This window comes from Triticum urartu, chromosome 4A, assembly GCF_056163025.1.
Source record: "Triticum urartu cultivar PI428250 chromosome 4A, HENAU_Tu73, whole genome shotgun sequence".
NCBI lineage: Eukaryota > Viridiplantae > Streptophyta > Magnoliopsida > Poales > Poaceae > Triticum > Triticum urartu.
In genome coordinates, this window is record NC_141876.1 from 53474221 (window position 1) to 53495661 (window position 21441).

Here is a 21441-nt window from a genome sequence, read left to right on the forward strand (position 1 = left end):
GGGGGGTGGTTAACTCGAACTAGCAGTAGCACACGTACAGAAGACGCGCTATAGCTAACTTATCTACATCACGTTTTGGGGAAAACCGCTACTGCTAATGGAAGCAGTTATTTCTTTTGTTTAGTAAAAACATCAAAAATATACATTGGTCATTATTGATCTTTTTGTGTACAATCTAAATAATCAACATGAATCCTCACTGTACCTGTATAGGTACAGGCGAGGATTCATATTGCAACCACAAATCATACAGATATAGTTCAATGAAGACCAAGTGCTCGAGATAGGTTGAGAAGCAACATATTTAAGGTGGTAAACACCTTGTTCGCTTAGCAGTATGGGACTAAACTTAATTAGTTGCGGTCATACTTAGCAGCAGCGAGTTTTGAGCAAAACCGCTGCTACTAAGTTCTTTAGCAGTAGCGCGTCCACGGGAAGGGCGCTACTACTATATCTTTCGTGGAGGCAACACCGTGGCAATTATAGTAGTAGCGCTCTTTTCACCTAGAGCGCTACTGCTACTCAGTCATTAGCAGCGCTCTTTTCTAAAGCTCGTTGCTGCTAATTAGCAGTAGCGTCTGTTTTTAGACCGCGCTGCTGCTAAGATTCTGTGTATAAGGTTTTCCCTAATAGTGCAGGGAGGAAAAGGGTTCCCGTCTAGAACAGGTCTCCGGACGGCGGTGCACCAGGCCCCACGGTGGGCGCCAAATGTCGGGGGTTAGGTGCGACATATGCCAAAGGATGGCTTATCATGGCGGGGGCGAGTAGAACGTCGCCGGTGCCTGGAAACGGGATAAGGCAAAGACATGCACGCCGGCGAATCTTACCCAGCTTCAGGGCTCTCCGGGGAGATAATACCCCTACTGCTGCTCTGCGGGGTCTCCGCATGATCACTATGGCAAAGTGCTTACACGGTTGCTCCTTGAGCTGTTTCTGGAGGTAGGAGAGGGCAAGGCTAGCTCTCTCCCTTCTATACGACCTGGCCTAGAGCTAATGGGTTCCAACCCTTTGCATGGGTGCCCCGGGGGGGTTTATATAGGCCTTCCTCCCAGGGGTACAATGGTAATCCGGCTGGACGCGGGCCCAGCCGTCAGCGCCTCTGGCCTTCGTCTTCTCCGTCGACCGATGGGGCCTACCGGCTGGTGGGCCCCGCCGACTGGCCTGGTACGGAGCCGACAGGCTGCGTCCGCCGCGGGCTGGTCTTGCCGGCGGCTGATCACTGTAGCCGTGCTTCTGATGACGCGGGCTTGATCATGGGGTCGTGGCAACAGCCCCGCCGCTTGGCGGGCGATCACTATTGCCACTCTCCATCAAATCTTGATTAATGGCGCGTGGGCCCCGGGGGAGGGCTCGGCTGACTCCCCGGGGCCGACTCCCGACGGGTCCGACTGGTGATCCTCTTGGCGTCTCCTGGGGTCCCACTGACTGGTGGGACCCGCTGCCTCTGGGCCATACAGACAAGCCGTCGTGGGTGCAGGATTCGGTCCTGCGGTGCTGATGTCAGGGCCGGCATGACAACAGTGCCGCGCCGCACGGAGATCTTCCGGGGTACGGCGTGCTGTGGCCATGCCTGCCCTCGGTAAGGGGCGGGAGTGGGCTTCACTGTAGCCACTCCCCTGCCCCGTCCCTCTCGATGGGGTCATGGGGTTTGTTGGAGTCGCAGGCCGACTCCCCAAAGCCGGCTTCTCTGGAAGTCGCCAGTCAGGAGTCGGCTTCTCCCTGCAGTCGTCCCTAGGACTCGGCCGTGAGTGGTCAGTCGGCCGTCTTGCCGTCGGCTCCTTAGAAGGCGACCCTTCGTCTTGGGGTCTTGAGGGGCGCAGCCTGCCCCGATGTCTTGAAAGGTTCTGAGCCTCGGGTTGGCCTACCCGTGGCCCATTACTCCGACAAGTGGTGTGTCCAGCCACCGTCAACGTAGCATGCTGGGCGCTTTCTTTGGATTTCATTTTGTTTTACTTTTTTGTGCGTATTTTCAGGTTTTAGATTATTATATTTTGTTTTCTTCAGTTTTTGGGTTTCGCCTGGTTTTTCCCAGGTTTTGGATAGGAAAAAAATTATAGATATTTTTTTCACATGGAAAAAGAATTGTGCTCTCACGCGAAGTACATCTGTATTTTTTGGGAAAGTAAAAACTATGCTTTCATGAGAATCACAAATTGGTTCTTGTTAAGGCATATATTTGCTTCCGTGAGAAGAATAGATGTTCTTCTCGAAAAGAAAAAAAATGTGCTTCCACCAGAAGCACAGATTGCTTCTTGTCAACGCACAGATTTATTTCTGCAAGAAGCAGAGTTGTGCCTCTTGAAAAGTGAAAAAGGTGGTCTCAAAAAGAGGTCTTAATCTCTTTTTTCCAAACTGAGAAACACTCATGCCTAACTGATTTTAAGAAGACTATGCTTACCAAACACTCTGTAGTTTTGCTAAAGCAGAGGAAAACTGCAGTTTTTAGAAATCGAGGTATTCAATGCCTAGGCATTACAATAGCATAGCTTTGGATTACTATGGTTTTAGAAATATTGTGCTCCCAAACTGGGCCTAAGTGAACCCGTGCATGAGGCTTAGTTTCGTCAAAAAAACAATGTATTAACAACTAATAATTCTTTGGAGCTCCTATTTGGCACACTTTTGGGCTTACCAATATGATGTGCGAGTCACCTCAGTTTTTTCATTTCGTTTTTATTGCTTTCTGTTTTCTTCTTCTTTTAAATAATTCAAGATGTCAAAAAGTTTCAGATTTTTTTTCTAAAATGTTCGTGTATTCAAAACATGTTCTTCAGTCCCGATTTTGAAAAAAAATGTTCAGGAAATCAAAACATATTCACGGATTCAAAAATATTTGTGTATTTTTTAAAATGTTTGCTAATCCAATAATGTTTGTGAATTCAAAATGTACAAGATTCCACAAAATGTTCATGATTTCAAAAAAAAATCATGAATTTCAAAAAATGTTCCTGAGATTGAAAATGTTCATGACTTCAAATTGCTAGTTTGTAAGAAAGTGTGATGAATTCTTAAAATTGTTCTCTAATTCAAAAAAATATTCATGAATTCAAAAAATATACTCAAATTTTAAGAAATTTCATGAATTCAAAAAATATCTGGGAATTCAAAAAAATCACGAACTTGGGAAAATATGTCCATGAATTCGAAAAAAATCACGAATTGGAAGAAATGTCCGCAGGTTCAAAAAATGGTCACAATTTTCATAAACAATGTGCACAAAATTAAGAGTAAAAGCAAATAGATTGGTTGCCTCGTCATGTAGCCGCCGCCTCCTCTCCTAAGCTTAGGTTTTCTCCGCCTCGTGCTAGCGCCGCCACCGGTCTGCCTCGTCTCCAGTGGCCTTAGGCCATGGAGGCGTGGTGGATCCTGGCCCTTGTCGTTTGGGAGTGCTCCGTTTCTAGATGTTACTTTCAGTTTTGTTAGTGTTTGTGTTCTGCTCAGAAAGGCGAGTCGGCGGCAACTCCCTGAAGATGGAATGAGGTTATCCCCGCCTAGGCCCCGTTCCGGTGGTGTGTCTAGCACCGTCGGTGGAAGTGTGGAGATGTATCTCCAGCAAATCTATTTTTTGTGGATCTGTTCATCGTTCTTCTATGTTCATGTGTCTTCAGGTTTGATCCTTCCGATCTACGCTACTTTTCATCGACGGCGATTGCTGTTCTCGTGCGCTGATCCTATGGGGCCTTAGCATGACGACTTCCCGACTATTTAGTACAACAAGTTTTGCCTGGCTCCGACGAGGGAGGGGCGATGACGACGGCGCTTTTTCGGCTCGCTTCAATTCTTGTAGTCGTCGCTAGGTGGCCTTGGAATTTGGATGTAAATTTTATTATTTCTGATGTTCATTGTACTGTCATGATTGAAGATGAATAGATCAAAAAATCCAAAAAATAAATATAAAATAAAATAATTATTGAAAAGGGAAAATATTTTTTGAAGGGTAAAAGGAAAAAAAGAAATAATAACGGAAAACAAAAATTAAAAACCACTATGGGCCAGCCTATACCGAGGAAGTGGCCCATGAGGAGGGTATGCGCTGGGTGTGGCTATCCAGCTACCCAGGCGCCAAATAGGAATCGCCTCAATTCTTCTTCTACAAAAAGCAAAAGAAAAAAAGCTGTCTTGTATAGATGGGGCGTCAATTAGCATCTGAAGCCTATAAATAACAGCAAGCTAAGCTAGGTTCATCAGCTTTAGCTAGCTAACTCTGCGACTTGTCTCACATGTTCCTCCTCTGCTCAAGAGCGCATGCCACAAACACACTTCTTCGTATACACCGGCCGGGAGTTCATATAGGCACCGCACCGAGTGAGTTGCAGGAGGGTTGGGCAGCTAGATTTGGAGTAGTTATCTTGTCTCGCCCGCCGCCGGCCTGATACATCGTCGACGCCTGCCGTCCGGATCGATCAAATCGATGGGGAAGATGGTGCTGCTGGGCAAGTGCTGGCAGGAGTCGAAGCTGCTGTGGCACATCGCGTTCCCGGCGATCCTCACCGCCGTGTTCCAGTTCTCCATCAACTTCGTCACCGTCGGCTTCGTCGGCCACATCGGCGTGGTCGAGCTTGCCGCCGTCACCGTCGCCCAGAACGTCATCGAGGGCTTCGCCTACGGTGTCCTGGTACGCACGCCACAAGCCAATCAACTTGCATATATGCTTACACTTGCAGCCCTCCGGCCGGGACAGGGACTAGGCAAGAAGAGACTTATTTCATCATTCAGGCAGCCGCCGCCGCCTTATCATTCTGAATAGGACGCAAATTCTAAACAAACTTAAAAAGAACAGCTAAAAATGAAGCGGAAGCCCTCTAGCCGGCAACAAGCTTGTTACAAAATGGGCGGGTTCAATGGGGTTCCATGGATGCCAAGGCACCCCTCTGAAATGCAAAAAGTTATTTTACCATATACTATCAGGCTAACAAATGTGTATTAGAAGTGATCAATCGCATGAGTGTTAAGCTCGGCACCCCGGCGATGAAGTTCTAGATCCGCCATTGGTTACGAAGGTATGTACGTGAGTTCATAAACGCCTTGATTAACTGAATCATGTGTTCAATTCAGACTAGCTTCGGTTCTTAATTATATTCCAAAATTTGCAAAGCATGGACTGGAAAGTTGTAATCCTAATCGAGATGCATGAAGTGCAGCTAGTAGGTAGGTATAGCTACACCACCAAAAAAAATCTATCTGTTGGCCCATTGTCAAATGGAGAGAGGAAAGAAAAGAAGGAAGAGAAAAAACTGGGTTTATGGTGGAGTATGGGGCTGAGTCGGCGATGTCCGTAGACCGTGAAAGTTCCCAATATGATGCCGGTTTGTGAGTTTCAGTTGTCCGCCCACATCTGCGAACATTAGATGAGGCGTGTTGGATGGATAAAAATGTTCGGACCATTGGGTTTGGAAACTTGGCATTTTGATGATCCATGTTGGAGGTGCTAAAGAAAAAAGCATAGGAAGGTTTGGCTAGCATGCATGAGCGCAAGACCCGCGGTAGTGGCACATGGAGAAGGAGAACCATGTGTGTTAACCTAGATACCTGACCACACAACTGGCTCGTAATTGTGGTGGCCGACATTGCACCGTGCAGAGCATCCATCCATATCCATATCCATATGCAAGTAAAGAGCCGGGCTTCTTTTCTGAACAGTGAAGCTGAGTATAGATATCTGCTTTTGCTAGAAGACAATCGTTCTCTCTAGGTCGATCTCCCACAAAAATGTTTTGGGTGGAGCTGCGCGCACACAGATGTACGTGTGGTGCGTGCTCATCAGTCATCACTCGTCGTGCCGCGGCGGCCACACCTACTTCGAGTGGCCAGCCAAATTCGGGCCGACCCATGCATGATCGAACGAAGGACAAGGACGAGACGCCACGCCACGTCCAAGGGAACCATTTCAAATTTTCCGGCGGTCGTTTTCGATCGTTAGGTGCACGGGGCAAAATAGACGGATGCACATTCAGCCGGTCTATCCATGGACCACCCAAACTCCATCCACAAACACATGGGCATTAGCTACCTACGATTTTTTTTAAACATAATATAGACGCAAATGCTCGTACATATGCAGATGGTGCATGTACACATACCGACATACATACGGCGCGTACATTTGGCCATTCCACTCTCTGCGTGTTGGAGTAGGCAACGGTAGTGCAGACTATGGAAACTTGTAGATGTACATTCTCTCCTGCAATATACTCCCTCCGCCGCAAATATACGATGTTCTAACTTTTTCTATGCGGAAAAGCCTTTTATTGTGAAAGCAATCGCTAACACATGTTCACTCTGCATGGCCGGTCAAGTGAGTGCTCTGTCCCCTTTTTTCACTTTTGTGTGTATGTCTATCATCTTCTTTTTACATTTTTCCACTTCTATGCCGTTTTCCACAAAAAATCAATATTTCTTTTTTCATTCTCCTATTCTGTTTTCTGTGGGGTTTCATTTGTCTATTACACTTCAATATTTTTGTTACTTTTCTTCTTTTGGGGAGATGCGATGAAACTTTTTTTTAATGTTAACTTTTTTCTTTAATATATGAATATCTCTGTTAAGATTTAAATACATGAATATATATATATATATGGATATTTATTTAATATATGAATGATTTTCTTTAATACATGAACATTTTTCTTTAATATATGAACATTTTCCCTAGACATGGAGCTCCAGAACTGGTAGGGGTACGAAACGGTCCGCACCTAGGGAGATGTGCCTAGACCGTTGACATCCCATGCCATGGTTATATGCATGGCCAATCACCATGAACCGCCATCGGAGGAGCATGCCGCCCAGCCCTAGCTGGCGTGAGGTGGCACGACTCTCTCGGCTATGGCAACTACACAACACAGCACCCAACACCCGCACAACAAATGAGCCAGACTAGCGGCAACGGGCAGGGAAATCATATCTATTTGAAAAGAAGACTACTTGAACAGATGAAATGGAAGGAAGGCATGAAAGTTCGATCTACCAACATAGAGTCCGCCCCTCCCAGGAAGAAGAAATTTGCTACTTTGACTCATCGGTCTGTCTATGAAGTTCGGTGCTCAGAAAAGAGAAAAATAGTCCAAAACAAGCTTTTCCAAGCTCTACAAGACCTCCGCGTGTTGTCATTCAACTCCACACAAGCCTGTCATTGGGCTAGTTGCATCTTCGGCCGATACAAAGGAGAAGTGGCGGTCGGTGAAATAGCCCTCTAACTCGTAGCTCTTCTTGCTTAACGTGAAAACTCCAATGCCGAAGAGGGGGCATGCGGAGCAGGGACTACCAGTAATTAGGTCAAGATCCACTCCCAAGACGATAAGGTCCAGAGACCATCGTGTTGATTTCTGGACGACGGTGTCAGAGGAAGTATGGGGTAACAACTGCAGACCATGGTTGGGAAGGAGAGGGAAAGGACGAAGATATTGCTGGATATAGTAGCACTTTTCTGATTAATTTAATGTCATGGAGAAGTTGCTTTCACCTTTAATGAACACACCATCCATCTCATAGAGATCAGAATGTATGAGCTCTAGTGGCGGCAAGTGTCTCTCCTTCACGGCCTTGTGAGGCTTGCGAGGTAGCTCAGATTGTATACACGCATGACACTTAGAGCCTTTGGCTAGAGTGAAACTCGAGATTAAATTCAACTTAATTAGCTAGTTGTGTCATACAACCAAAATTAATATGACAAAGACGTGAATGCCAAACCTCAGGTTCGTTCACACTCGAATGAATATGGTTCACGACTTTATTACAAAAATTTGCTAGGAAAAGGCGTAATAAACTTCTGCATTAATATCCTTCTCCAACAAAGAGTCCATATCTCGATATGACTACTCTATTATATACTCGAATACGAACTTAAAACCTTCCTTAATTACATAGAAGGGATCCACTAACAAGATCCTTTTTGATAGCGGGACATGCTACATATTCTTTAGCTACACGATTTTCCCAAAGTAAACTTCAGACCCAATGTGCCAACACTAGGAATAGAAGCATGTGAGCCATTCCCCATCAGGACGGAGCAATCTCGTGTACCCTGGTAAGAAGATAACAATGACACATCAGCACACACATGAATATTTGCATCTGTATCAACCCACCAATCAATGGACTAACAAACTGTAAGTACAATAAAAAACTACCATACCCAGATACCCCCATTATCATTGTTGCTCATGGTCACATTGGCAGACTTGGAGTCCTGTGCTGGCTTCTTAAACTTGTTCAGTCACCTTTCAGCCCAGTGACCATCATCACCACAAGTGAAGCAACCAACGTTATTCTTGTCTTTCTTCTTACCCTTCTTATTGAAGGTAGTATTTTGTTGGATCGTGTTCTTTCTCTTGAACTTGTTGAAATTCTTCTGCATCACATTTGCGCTAGAAGATCTCTTGGCCCCTTTCATGTGTGAGTCATTTGCTCTTGAGATCTGCTCAACCTCACATGACCGATGACGCCTCAACTGAGAATTCATGTCTCAAGTGCTTGAGAGAAGTAGCAAAGTTCCTTTGAGAAGGAGGGGGTTTAGCAATTATGCATCCCATGACAAACTTGTTCGGTAATTCGCACTTACAGAGCACGAGCTCCTTAGCGATCCACTGTATCACATGAGCCTGGTCTAGTACAGTACGACTATCAACCATTATGTAATCATAATCATGGAACTGCTCCATAGCATACATCTCACTTCTAGCATTGGTTGCACCGCACTTAGCTTTCAGTGCATCCCATAAGTTCTTCGCAACCCACATATGCAGATATGCATCGACTAACATGTCTCCGATCACACTCAGAACGGCTCCCACAAAATGGTGGTGGCCTCCCTAAATGCCTTTTCATGTTCAGGAACAATCATTCCAGTGGGGAAGCCACCAGCAACCCAAAATACGTTCATTATTGTGAGTCACAAGGTGCTCTTGGTCTATCAACGCTTAAAATGTGTATCTGTAAACGGGTCCGGTTTCAATGCCTGTACAAATAAGGTTTTTGGATTGCGGGATATATTAGCATTTTTTGATTAATTTAACAGTGTGAAGCTCATACAAATATTTAAACATGTGAGCATGTAATGAACATAGAACCGAAACATCTATGAACAAAGTAAATACGACTAGCACATGAACGAGTAAATAGGGATGACCAGATCATATACTCCAGTAGGCCAGGCTAAGGTCGCGGATGCGGAAGCGGCCGTAGCTTCCTGCGTAGCCTTCTTGGTGGCGGCGGCATTAGCCATGGCGTCGGTGTCGGGGAAGTAGTTGAAGCAAAGGACGGGAATGAATAGGGAGCAATCGCGCCGAGGCGCTCTCCAAAAACCTTATCGCCCTTCTCCTAGTGTAGGATCGCAAAGTAGGGGGTTCTGGAGGCCTACTCTTCCGAACGGCCATGAACATGGTGATGGGATGGGATCGCCTTAAGCATCACGAGTGGAACATTAGAATGACAAGGAACTGAGTGTGTGGCGTGGAGTGTCAACACATCCAATATATAGGTCATCCTGTACGGGGTCATGGGCTTAGGCTTAGGCCCATGCCCAAGTCGGCAAACAACTCACAGTCCAATGTCTCGGATAGTGTCACTTCCATTAGCGAGGCGGCGGCGGACGAGCACGTGTATGCCACTCATCTTCTCAAGCTCCAATAACATGTAAAATAGAATCTCATATAAAAAGGTCTCAACTCTCTTCTACTAACGATATGGTATTAAAGTTTTGACCATTTCATGACACCCTACATAGACATAGGCCTTCGAGATTAACAAGAAATTATTGTTCATATGGGCCCAAGGCCCATCTATAATTCAACAAATATCTTCTTCGAGGTAAACTTGTCTAGAGCCTTCCGCACATACCTATGCAGTGTGTGCATATGTGCGATCGTGTCTGTTGGCTAAAGGCTAAACCTAGGCAAACACTAGGTCGGGACGAGCTTGTAAAAGCCCGACCATCTTTTCTCAAGCCTGAGCCTAACCTGAAGCCCGCAATACACTCTTTTATTGAACCTGAGCCTGGCCAAAATCTTGTTTTTCAATGTTCACATGTGTAAGCCCGACCTGAAATACTGAAAAAGGGAAGCTCGAGCCCAGACTGAACTACCATCCGCGCTGCAAAACGAGGCCCAAGCCTAGCCCGAACGACAAGTATGGCCCAACTCCACATGGGTTTTTCGGGTCGGACTGCCCATGCTCAGGTCTACTAAAGGCTATCACACGATTAACGAGTTGAAAAAAATGATTTCATATCTGAATGGATCGGCGTTTGAATTTTGCTGTTTCCCGCGCACGCATGTAATGTTGCAAGTTGAAAACACACAATCTGATCGACTGTGTGGGTTGCGTTGGCAGCTTGGCATGGGAAGCGCTCTGGAGACGCTGTGCGGGCAGGCGGTGGGCGCAGGGCAGGTGGACATGCTGGGCATCTACATCCAGCGCTCCTGGATCATCTGTGGCGCCACCGCGCTGGCCCTCGTGCCGACCTACGTTTTCACGACGCCCATCCTACAGGCCCTCCACCAGCCCGCCACTATCTCCGTCGTCGCCGGTCGGTACACGCGATGGGTCATCCCGCAGCTGTTCGCCTACGCCGCCAACTTCCCACTGCAGAAGTTCTTACAGGCGCAGAGCAAGGTCTGGGCCATGACCTTCATCTCCGGCGTGGGGCTCGCCCTCCACGCCGCGCTCAACTACATCTTCGTCACGCGCCTCGGTCATGGCCTCTTCGGCGCCGCCATGATCGGGAACGTCACATGGTGGATCATCATCCTCGCGCAGCTCGCCTACCTCGTCTCGGGCTGCTTCCCGGAGGCGTGGAAGGGGTTCTCAATGCTCGCCTTCAGCAACATCGCCGCCTTCGTCAAGCTGTCCCTCGCCTCCGCCGCCATGCTCTGGTTGGCAGATACACGAACTTAATTGAGATCAGCATACAGGTTGCTTAAAATGCACTATCATTTTGAATAGTACTTATAAATTCATACATGTGTGTGTTATCTAGCTTGGAGGTCTGGTACTACACTGCAGTGCTCATCCTTGTGGGTCTCCTGAAAAATGCTCAACTCGAGGTTGACATCATGTCAGTCTGGTAAGAAAATTTCCTCTGGCAAACTTGTAACTGAACTTTGTGTACATGTAAAGAATCGATTCAATGATTAGACTACATCTGAAATTGACAGCATCAACTACCAGCTCTGGGCCGTGATGGTTGCACTAGGCCTCAATGGAGCAGTGAGGTATAATGCGTGCAACAACACAAATATAGCAGCACCAACATAAGACTGCAATTGTACAAAAGTAGATGAAATCCATTAGTGTTTGTGCTAATGCAAAAAATGTCTGACATGCAGCGTTAGGGTGTCGAACGAGCTGGGCGCTAACAAGCCGAAGGCAGCGAGGTTCTCAGTGATCATGGCGGTGTCAACGTCCGCTGCCATCGGTGCAGTCTTCCTGGCCGTGTTCCTTGCCTGGAGGACCGAGCTGCCACGGGTTTTCAGCGACAACGACGAGGTGGTGAGTAAGGCTGCGAAGCTCGGCTACCTTCTTGCAGCAACCATCTTCCTCAACAGCATCCAGCCTGTGCTCACAGGCACGTACCACCGAGTTACCAAATCAAGCCATTATTCCCAATGGGAACTGGAAGATCTGAACAGCAAACTTTTCGGTGTCCTTGTGCAGGTGTGGCGATAGGAGCAGGGTGGCAGACGCTTGTTGCCTTCATAAACATTGGATGCTACTACTTGGTTGGCATCCCACTGGGATTCCTCTTTGGCTTCAAGCTTAAACTTGGTGCACTGGTAAGGACAAAATCAAATCAACTTCCAAAATGAGACGGGCAATCGGACTCTAACCTCTGCTCTGAACATACAACAATGTGTTTCTGGCTTTCTGCAGGGAATTTGGGCGGGCATGTCCATTGGCACGCTGCTGCAGACTGTTGTACTTCTCATAATTTGCTTCAGAACCAAGTGGAAGAAACAGGTGCAGTGCTATGCTAATATCACTCAATCCAAGATTTGTTTTCTATAGATATGACTCAATCGAATTTATTTCTTGACTTGATTGAAGTTGAGCAGATCTTTAATCTGAACTTCTAACATTGCAGGCTATGTTGGCCGAAGGGAGGATAAGGGAGTGGGGAGGAAGCAGCGAAACATTGCCGGCGGTGACAGACGGTAGCATAGATAGATGATCAGATGGTTCCTGCACGCAGATTGGACAATGCTATTTATGTACATGGAGAACACATATAGGCAGATTATATAACTAATTAACCTGGACAGATTGAGATTGATCCAATGTACCTCGACTTCGTCATTGGGGAAATCGGTCTTTTAGGATTTGTTTGGATCGAAGAAATGAAAATCAACTACTAATTCCTGTTTAACGAGAATTAGAATTGGGAATCAATTTCAATTCAGGTATATGGATGGCGACAGAGTTGCAAAACCAAATTAGTAGGGAAGTCAAAGCTAAGTTTTGTTTGGTTCAGCACTTTGAAGAATCGAGCGCGCAAACACAAACTAATGTATTTCTGTATGTAGTGTTACATATAACATATTACAAGTAAATATAAATAAGATACAAGCACTAGACATGTACTCCCTCCGTTCCATGAACTAAAACCACGACGAGTAATTTGGAACGGAAGGAGTACCAAATAATGTTAATATGAGGCACATATATTGTGCTTCTTATATTTATACTACAAAATACTATTGATGTTACAATACTGCATTACATATTTCTACGAACTAATTTGTACAATGGATTGTAGTAGTTTTTTCTATTATATTTTATTCTATGTCCACCAGGGCATATATGTACCTTTTTGTTCTTGTTAACCCATCATATACTTTATAAATATATAATACAGTATATAATCTATTCTAAATATATTTAAATTACTATTGAATGAGCAGCACTGTTCATGGTCCGAAAACAGACACAATTCCAATGACACATTCCGCGGCAGATCTTGGCACAGGATCATATTGTGGAGTTGTCACAGCAGATCTTGGAACAGGGTCATATTGTGGAGCTGTCACAGTTCCAAGTTTGCACTTTAGACTTGAGAGCTCAGGCTTTGATCTAGCTAGACATGGGAGCAGGGGCATCTGCTTGCTTTGTATGGCCAGCCATTTCCCTCTTTATGCAAAAAAATAATAATGCCAGGTGTATCTTTTAGTAAATTTTAAAATCAGATTTCCTCATTCAATACTCAAACATACATATTTTACAATTGGCCCTTGACATGCATTTAGTTTAGCTCTGTCACTAATGTCGAAAATACAGGCAAGACATAAAAATGGAACTGCATACGCACATGCAGAAAGGCATTGCTTTCAGACATCAAAATACATTCAACTTCCTTTTTGTATATCGAATATTTACATTGTGCACACAATCATAAAATGAGACTGCCAAAGATTTCTCATGCTTATCACCTTGGGAAATTCATATCTAAAGCACAACAGGAAATATCTCTGTAATTTATGGTATATGATGACTAAATCCTCATTTTTCTGTCTTCTATCTGTCATCTTATGCTGGTATGCCTAACTTTGAACCAAAAAGCCCTCGTAGGATAGGATATGCCCCATGCTCACAAACTGAAGATGCAAAACCCTACCTCAACTTGGAAAAGAACCTGACCGCTTGATATGATCAAGGGTACCTCTCAAGCCATATCGTTCAACTGCTCGAATGCCAGCTCGAAACCCATCTCCATATATTGCAGAGGGGTCTGTTTCGATCTGGTGCTTGAAGAATTCTCCAAGTTTTTTCTCAAAGTCAGTCTTTTCACCCTTTTTCACCAAGGAAGATGGTGAAGAAGGTGTCGCTGTTGCTTCTGCTGCTACTGCTGCTTCTGCTGCTACAGCTGCTGCTTCAGATGTGGTTGCAATGCTACTACTTGAACCTGATACGATTTCAGACTCAAGCCAGAGATGAGCTAGGACCTGACAGATGCCTTCTTCAACCTCTGGACTACGGATTCGGTATCCTATAAATAAAGAGAAGATATCAATACGTAGATGCAGCAGTGTTTGATGGCACAAAAATACAAGTATGCATAAGATTCTGCAAAACGAAAATAGACACGTACAATAGTACCTTTAAGCCGAAGGTATGCATGCATCATCTCATGAGCTAGAATATAGCCTGTGAGCAGTCTGCAAGCAATTAATCAGTGGAAATCAAACATACGTACATTCGCAACAAAGGACTTCTTAACAGGTTCGTACACTGGTTGCAGAATCAACATCAATCAAACATTAGCATCAACTGTGCTCAGTTTGGGAAACGTATGAAAATAACTAAATTTACCTTGGCAAAGCATATAGGACAAGAATTGCAGTCACTTCACACCGCCGAACTAGTTTCTGTGGTGCTGTAGAAATGTCGATCATTTTGTTTCCTGGTCCAATTATTGGTCGTCTCGATATCTGTGTAGTGTATATGTTAATTTACCATGAATTCTCATAAGTATGAAGGTGACATACAAGAAAATGTTGTAAGAACTTACCATTCTGACAATTTGCTCTTCCGATAGGCAGAGACCCCTGGTTTCAGGAAGGTGATGCCCCTAATCAAGCAGGTTAAAAAATTAGTTAATCAACATACATTACAAAATGGTGAATATCATATCACTTACCATTTTCTCTACTTCCCTGGCTTCATTTAAACCTTGACGTTCAACCAAAAGCAAGGGGATCTGTTGCTCTACTTTCATGTTCAAACCCTCATAGAATTCCTGGATATCAATGTATACTGGTTGGCACTCGTCTGTGTCCATTATTGAAGTATATAGACACTCCAAGCAGAGCTTCCGGCCATCATCTAATGTTATGTACTTGATATCCTTTGGCTGGGGTTGATGATAAAAAATGGAAGACGCAAAATTCATTAGACCAATCAAATGTGAATATTTGCACTATGAATTGAAGCAGCTGTAAGCCTGTAACTGAAGTAAACTGCCAGTTAATTTCTGATTGGTATAGCCATAACCCCAACCTCCATTCGTTCACAACTGCAACACCTAGGAGTACCGTCATTGTCATGCGAAGGACAATACTTCTGCATCCAGAAAGGATGGGCCCGGTATTCAATTAAACCATTTTTATTTGTTCGAATCTGGTCACAAAAATACAATCAGCACATTTCAACAGATAAATTAAAATTAGGCACCACCAAATACTCAAGCTCACTCATAAACTTGAAACACCGGTTGCTTACAAAGTTCTTGCAAACATCACATTTTGGATGAAAGTTCTCCTTGTAGCAGGAACTGTGGTATGAATGATCTTCATGTACTGCAAACTTGCCAACAGAAAGGCTGACATTTATAATTTTATCACAAGTTGAGGTATGTTAAATCAAATGTGTTAGTTTTTATACCTCAGAGTCTGATATTGGCTCACTGCAAGCTAAACACCTGAAGCACTGAGGGTGCCAAACAGAATCCATACAACTGAGAAACTGTCCATGTCCAAGTGGAGTTTTACATCCAGCACAAACCCTACATGAGTCAATATGATGCACCATATCTGTTAAAAATGCAAAACAAAGAAGCTCCTGGCGAAAACAAATGGAGACAGAACCCAATGATTCTACCATCTTATAATATAGAGTTCTGAGAACCCAAGGTTTCCGCTATTTTACTCTACAGTAAGGGTATTAGAACTCGAGGAGACAATTGATTTCAGATGGCAGGTATAAGAGCGTGACTTAACAATGGCAGCATGCAAAGAGAGAATTGTTTCATAACTTAAAGGTAAGCGGAAGATATATGTCACTATGCAGTTAAATTTCGAAAAGACTGTGTGACTACCAAAAGTATTTAAATTTGTCACCTGTAACAATATTGCTACCTTTTTGCAAAAAATATTTCATTCACTATAAATTTTTATATTTTTTACTAACATACTCGGATATGGATGGTCAAAGGTCTCTATCGAGACCACATTTATGCCGGAAACAAGTAAAATGGAATGAAGCTAACTAATACATAATACTTGCGGGACAACGCATATGTTTACATTGTTTACCCGTAATCAACCCAACCAACAAGTCAGTGCATACGCTCCCAACACTAATCAAACGTTCCTAATCGGGGAAAGTTCCGCCGTATAGCAGTCAACTGGATTACCTGCATCCACCGGTAAGCCTCAACACTACCCAAGTCTTTCCGAGCTTTACACTTTTACAACCCATACGCTTGGAATAAAATGTGAAACTATACTAGTGATCATTGTTACATGAACGATTTTTCAGTGGAGTACAAACTCAATTTGAAACATAAATATTGATCCCCGGTCCCAATCACACCCTGATCTTGGACTGAGCAGTATGATTTAGATCAGCAGTTTAGATAAGGTTTCTGCTGTTTCTATATTGTATAAAGCAGGTTGCAGAGTATGAACCACACATTCACAAGCCTGATGAACAGAATGCCCTAGTATTCGTTGTCATCCCACAGGCATGTACCTTCTCATATCATGCTATGAAGCTGGTCATGAATCAATGCCCTGATGCTATTTTATTACATGTCCTGAATTTTGCTTCATCCCCCAAGTTGATACATGAGGTTAAACATCCAAAATCGTATTCGTTCTCACCTTTTGTGAGATCAACAAGTTACAGCAATGGATGTAAGTGAAGCACACCTCAACCAAATATATATGCATGTGTTTTTTGCTATAAAATCAATTAGTTAGAAAAACCAACACAGTAGATTGTTATTCACTGTTTCACACTAATGCAACATGCAATGCAAGCGCCACTCAGTGGTGTCAAGTGTCAACGAAAGAAAAACAAACTTTTCCAAGTCCACAAACTAAATTATCGTGAAACTAGAGATGAATCATAATGTACTATTATAACAAATACCTCGATCTACTTGATGGCAAGATATCTGGCAGTAGGCTAGTTGCTGGAGTACTATCTGAGTGAACCCCCCCCGCCGGAATTTTCTGACGAAGAGGATGTTTATCTTTCAGACTTTCTTGCAGAGCCCGTGCAAGCTCTTCATCTTCTTCTAAATGATCATCAGTATCTGGTTCATAAGTAAAAGCAAATGACAAAAACATTAAAAATATTCTTTCTATCAACTTTACATATTTGGACATGCTCATTAACCTAGAACTGCTATCCCAAACTAAGAAACTTTAACGACACATGCAACCAGGTAAAAGAATCTCTAAACTAGAGATTATCAAAACTGGTTTAGTTGGGATAATACAAACCAATGGCCTTTCCCTTCCTTTGTCCTTCCTCTGATAAGGATAATGCAATAGCACGATCTATGTCTTCATTGTCACTGGCATGTGTATCCTACAGTATAATTGGGAACCAAATTAGCAACAGTGAAGTAAATAAAGCTGTTCATTTTATCTTGGAATCATGTACCACGTTGTGTGCCCTGATTTATATAAAAATGCAGTGGCTCCTGAAAAATCAAGAACAAATTGTTCGATCCCTCACTATCTATGCTTCTGTAGCATTCAATTTAAACTTCCCACGACTGATTTATCCCATGTGATTTGTCACAGAGAAGAGCAACTTCAAATTGAGAGAGTAATAAACAGACAAGGAAGCGCATGATAAAATGGTAATATATGATAGTCAGAATTAAGGCATTTTTAGGAATGAACATTTTACAGCTAGTTATTTCCAGCAAAGAAGAAAAAGGCAAAATTGGGCAGTACATGTGACGTAGCGTGCTGGGTTGAATAGCCTTCACTAAAGTTCCCGTCATACTGTCCTCTTATAACTTTATTTACCGAACTTTTAACAACTTTACTCAGCCAACCCATGTATTTCTTTATTGGAGGATGAAGATCCATTTTGTCCACCCGATGATGAAAATCTATTTTGTTCAGTCGATGATGACGATCCCTTGGAGGATGACGACTCATTTTGTGCATCCGAAGGTGGACGACCCTTGTGCCTGCAGCAAAAAGTGAATTCATGCAGAAATAAGCTAAGAGAGACCTGCAGCTGAGTTTCTTGTTTGCATTAAAAGCTAGCATTGGGAGGAAGTTGGATTTTAAGGCTCTAGGCCTGCATCTCAATTAGTATATCATTTCGTTCATTATCCGTATAGATTTCAATAGTGGGCACTGATATACTCTAGGAAACAAACAGTGCATATGTTACTGAATATCTGTGACTATTGCTGGGAATCTTGTTTCATACTTCCCGTGCCTAGAGCAATCAGTCTCCCTCTGAAAAATGTGATTTTCAATTATCAAATTCGGAGAACACATAAGCAAAAGGCTGTGCCATGTTCCTAGACAATCGCCAGTTCGCCACTCACAGAATTTATTGAGAACTTAGAGCAAGCAATTAGGCGAGATCTGCTTTGAAATGGAACATCGCAGGTACACAAAAAACGGGATAATGGTTCATTATCCATCTGAGGGTGGGCTCGACAAGATATTTTGGTGGAAATGTCAACGGTAGGCTCCCAGAGGGATCAGATCATGGAAAAGAAGCCCCGAACAGCATTGGAACCTCAGAAAGGGAAAGCCATGGCCTCTTACCTCAGGGAAGGAGAGGTACACGCCCGCGACCTTGGATTCAGCAGAGCACGGACGGGGCTGGAACTGCGCGTGTGTGGGATGCTATATGAACCGCAAGAACTTCCAGCCACGCCGCGTGTCCGGTCTCCGCGGCTATTCGTACTGCTTGTCGGCCGGAGAAGGCCGGAGAGGCGCGGGGGAGTGCTCCGGCGAGGAAGAGGAGGGAGGCGAAACGGATGGGAGAAGGAGGCGAGGAGAGCGTGACATGGACGGGCGAGTCAAGAAAATAAAATGCGAATCTGGGGGTGGAGGTAGAGGCGAGCGACGGCTCTCCCCTCTAACTAACTCCCATCCGCCCACCGCTCCGCGTCACGGTCGCGGCGACGTCAACCCCCCGACGGTACCGGGAGGGGAGGAGGGAGGAGGCCCACACACGGGGTGGTGGCGCAGCGGCGTCCCTCTCGGGGCATTACGTCGAACGTGCTGTGGGCGTGCTAGTGGAGGGAAATCGCGTGGAAACGGCGGTCTGGTCAATTGGTTGGATTTGGATGAACTCTAGATGAAAGAGTGTGACATACTGACACATGTCTTTGGTGTCCATAACTCTAGATGGTCTCAAGACTAAAAGAGTAAACTGCATCTGGAGTCACTGAACTTTGTCATGCATTTGCAATTTAGGACGCATTCGGCAGTCCACCTACTCCTTTAAATTCTAGAATCTGTGAAGCAGCTATTTGCTGGCTCCAAGGATTTTAACTATCGCTCCGGGAGCGGAGCCATGGAGCCGAGGGAAACAAAACACAGCCTTAGTCACAAACTTTAAAATTATGATGCACCGATCACAAATTAAAAACTAGGATGCGCCAATCAATGAAGGCAGCAGAAGCAATTATAGAAACATAAAAGTTGGAGTATCGCCACTCGCCACTAAGGCCCTGTTTGTTCCAGATGTGATTGAATTGATATCACCTGTGGATTCTCTTCGGTGGCAAAGTTGTTTCTTTTGTTTCAACTTTTATTGGATTCAAATCATCTGTGGATTTGGCAAAGCTGGATCAGCTTCTCCACGAAGTACACTCTGAGATTCTTCAACAAATTGCACTGAAAATGAACTGAATACAGATTCAGGTTCACTGGCAAAACTTGATTCAGAGTAGTTGTTTGTCTCCGGTTCTAGACTAAGTTTCACTGGCAACTTTGGCTTCACTAACAAAGTTGTTTCAAACACCCCCTTTGTTTCTAAATATAGTTTCCTAGAGATTTCAATGCGGACTACATACGATTTGATCCATGGGCACCCTATTCTGATTTGATCCATGGGTTGGGGGCCCCGCTATGTTCGTGATTCCCAAGCTTGTATGCTATTTGCGCTGACCTGATGGTGTTGTCTCGATGGCCGACTGAGTGGACATTGGAACATCTTGTTTCGACGAAATTTGGTCAGACGGGGACTGTAGAGTGGGCTATTGCGAGTTGTCCTCCCGCCGGTGCTCACGGATTATCCGGACACCGTTTCTTGGAGTCTCTCACCTTCGGGTGTCTTCTCCGTAGGCTCGGCAGACCATGCGTTGTGGTATTGGCCAACCACTCCTTGGACTACTCCTCTTTGGAAAGCCCCGTCGCCCCTGAAGATCAAGATTTTTGCGCGGCAATTGTTGCGGGACCGACTTCCCTCTGGCAGAGGTGCTTAAGAGACACGGTTGGTAATGGCATGTGTCCTCTCTGTGAGGCCCCACGTCCTTTTCTCGTGCATCGCAGTGCGATCCCTCTGGAGTTTTGTCTGTGAGGCCCTAGGGGTTGACTGGGAGTCCCTATACCTAGCGGAATTCCTTGAAACCATATCCAACCAGACCGGGCAGTAGCGGCGCCTATTCTGGCTTGTGTTTACGGCATTGGCTTGGACACTATGAACAACGCGTAATAAAATGGTTATTGAGAGGGTCTCCCTAAGCGTGCTTTTGACTCATTCTTCAAATTTTTTGCCTTTTTGCAGCACTGGCACCCGTTATTTAGGCAGCGGGGCCGCGGTCGTCTAGGACTTATGCTGGATGTGCTTCTTACTCCGCCTATCCTAGCAACAAGATCATTGAGTTTGTAGGCACTTGGTGGCCTTTTTTTAATTTCTTTTATGCTTTATCTGGGCATGACTGTGCTTATACCCAAGCCGTCTATGTTGCTTCGGTGCACTTGAACATGTTGTATGAATGTAGGCTTTATTTATAAAGCGGGACGAAATCTCTATTTCAAGAAAAAGAATATTCACTCATTGTTTCAAAGGAGGTTTCCGAGTTTCAAAAAAAGTTTCATATGATTCATCTAATTTTTCGGTTGCATTTGACATTTGTCTCCGATGAGTCATATAGTCTAGATTTTAACAAAGCAAGACGCATGCCGCTATGGATAAACCCGGACATGGACCTTTAACGGCCACTCGAAACCATCATTCGAGTTAGAGCATCGGCCGAGCGCCTCAAACCCTTTTCATACATTTGGTCGGACGAACTGATCACACAAAAGCGACCCAGATGGGCACCTCAAACGAGTCTCAAACTCCCGGGCTGACCGACACCCTGCATATCCAGCCCAAATGTAGGGGCGCTCGGACATGACCGGACGCGTCCGTAACGTCGGACCCGGCCCATGCTGGCTCACATGACGCAACATATATTCGTCCCCATCCGCTCACCGGATCAAATCATAGCCACTTCACTTCACTCCACTCCTCTCCACTCTGCCCCAAGCTCCCGTCTAGCTATCTCCGCCCTTCTCCGGCATGGTGGGCAGCCGATCCGAGTCCTACACCTCCAGATCTGTCGACTCCGAGCTCATTCTACGCCGCCCGAGGTGTGACGCCCCCGATTCAATCGTACACTAATCATACACGCAAATGTATACGATCAAGATCAGGGACTCACGGGAAGATATCACAACACAACTCTACAAA

The 21441-nt window shown here is 44.7% G+C and overlaps 2 protein-coding genes across 5 annotated transcripts; one reads left to right on the forward strand and one right to left on the reverse strand.

The window, feature by feature from the left end:
- The first annotated feature begins 4157 nt into the window (after positions 1-4157).
- Positions 4158-12367, forward strand: LOC125550578 (protein DETOXIFICATION 31). 4 transcript variants are annotated; one of them, XM_048713600.2, is made up of 8 exons: positions 4164-4615; positions 10330-10871; positions 10976-11062; positions 11154-11210; positions 11325-11563; positions 11653-11771; positions 11869-11955; positions 12080-12367. In XM_048713600.2, exons 1-8 carry the CDS (start codon positions 4412-4414, stop codon positions 12164-12166), a joined length of 1422 nt encoding a protein of 473 aa, XP_048569557.1. In that variant the 5' UTR covers positions 4164-4411; the 3' UTR covers positions 12167-12367. The 4 variants fall into 4 exon arrangements, with proteins under 4 accessions (XP_087373861.1, XP_048569557.1, XP_048569559.1 ...); XM_048713602.2 differs by lacking the exon at positions 4164-4615 and adding an exon at positions 4629-5000; XM_048713601.2 differs by lacking the exon at positions 4164-4615 and adding an exon at positions 5032-6295.
- Positions 12368-13303: 936 nt separating this feature from the next.
- On the reverse strand, positions 13304-18953 carry LOC125550577 (protein DA1-related 1). The gene is made up of 12 exons (XM_048713599.2): positions 18519-18953; positions 17682-17923; positions 17220-17307; positions 16864-17029; positions 15373-15493; positions 15211-15294; positions 14989-15108; positions 14630-14842; positions 14501-14560; positions 14302-14420; positions 14089-14147; positions 13304-13978 (listed from the first exon to the last, which is right to left on the reverse strand). The coding sequence occupies exons 2-12, from the start codon at positions 17898-17900 to the stop codon at positions 13608-13610; spliced, it is 1620 nt and encodes a 539-aa protein (XP_048569556.2). The 5' UTR covers positions 17901-17923; positions 18519-18953; the 3' UTR covers positions 13304-13607.
- Between the last annotated feature and the right edge of the window lie 2488 nt (positions 18954-21441).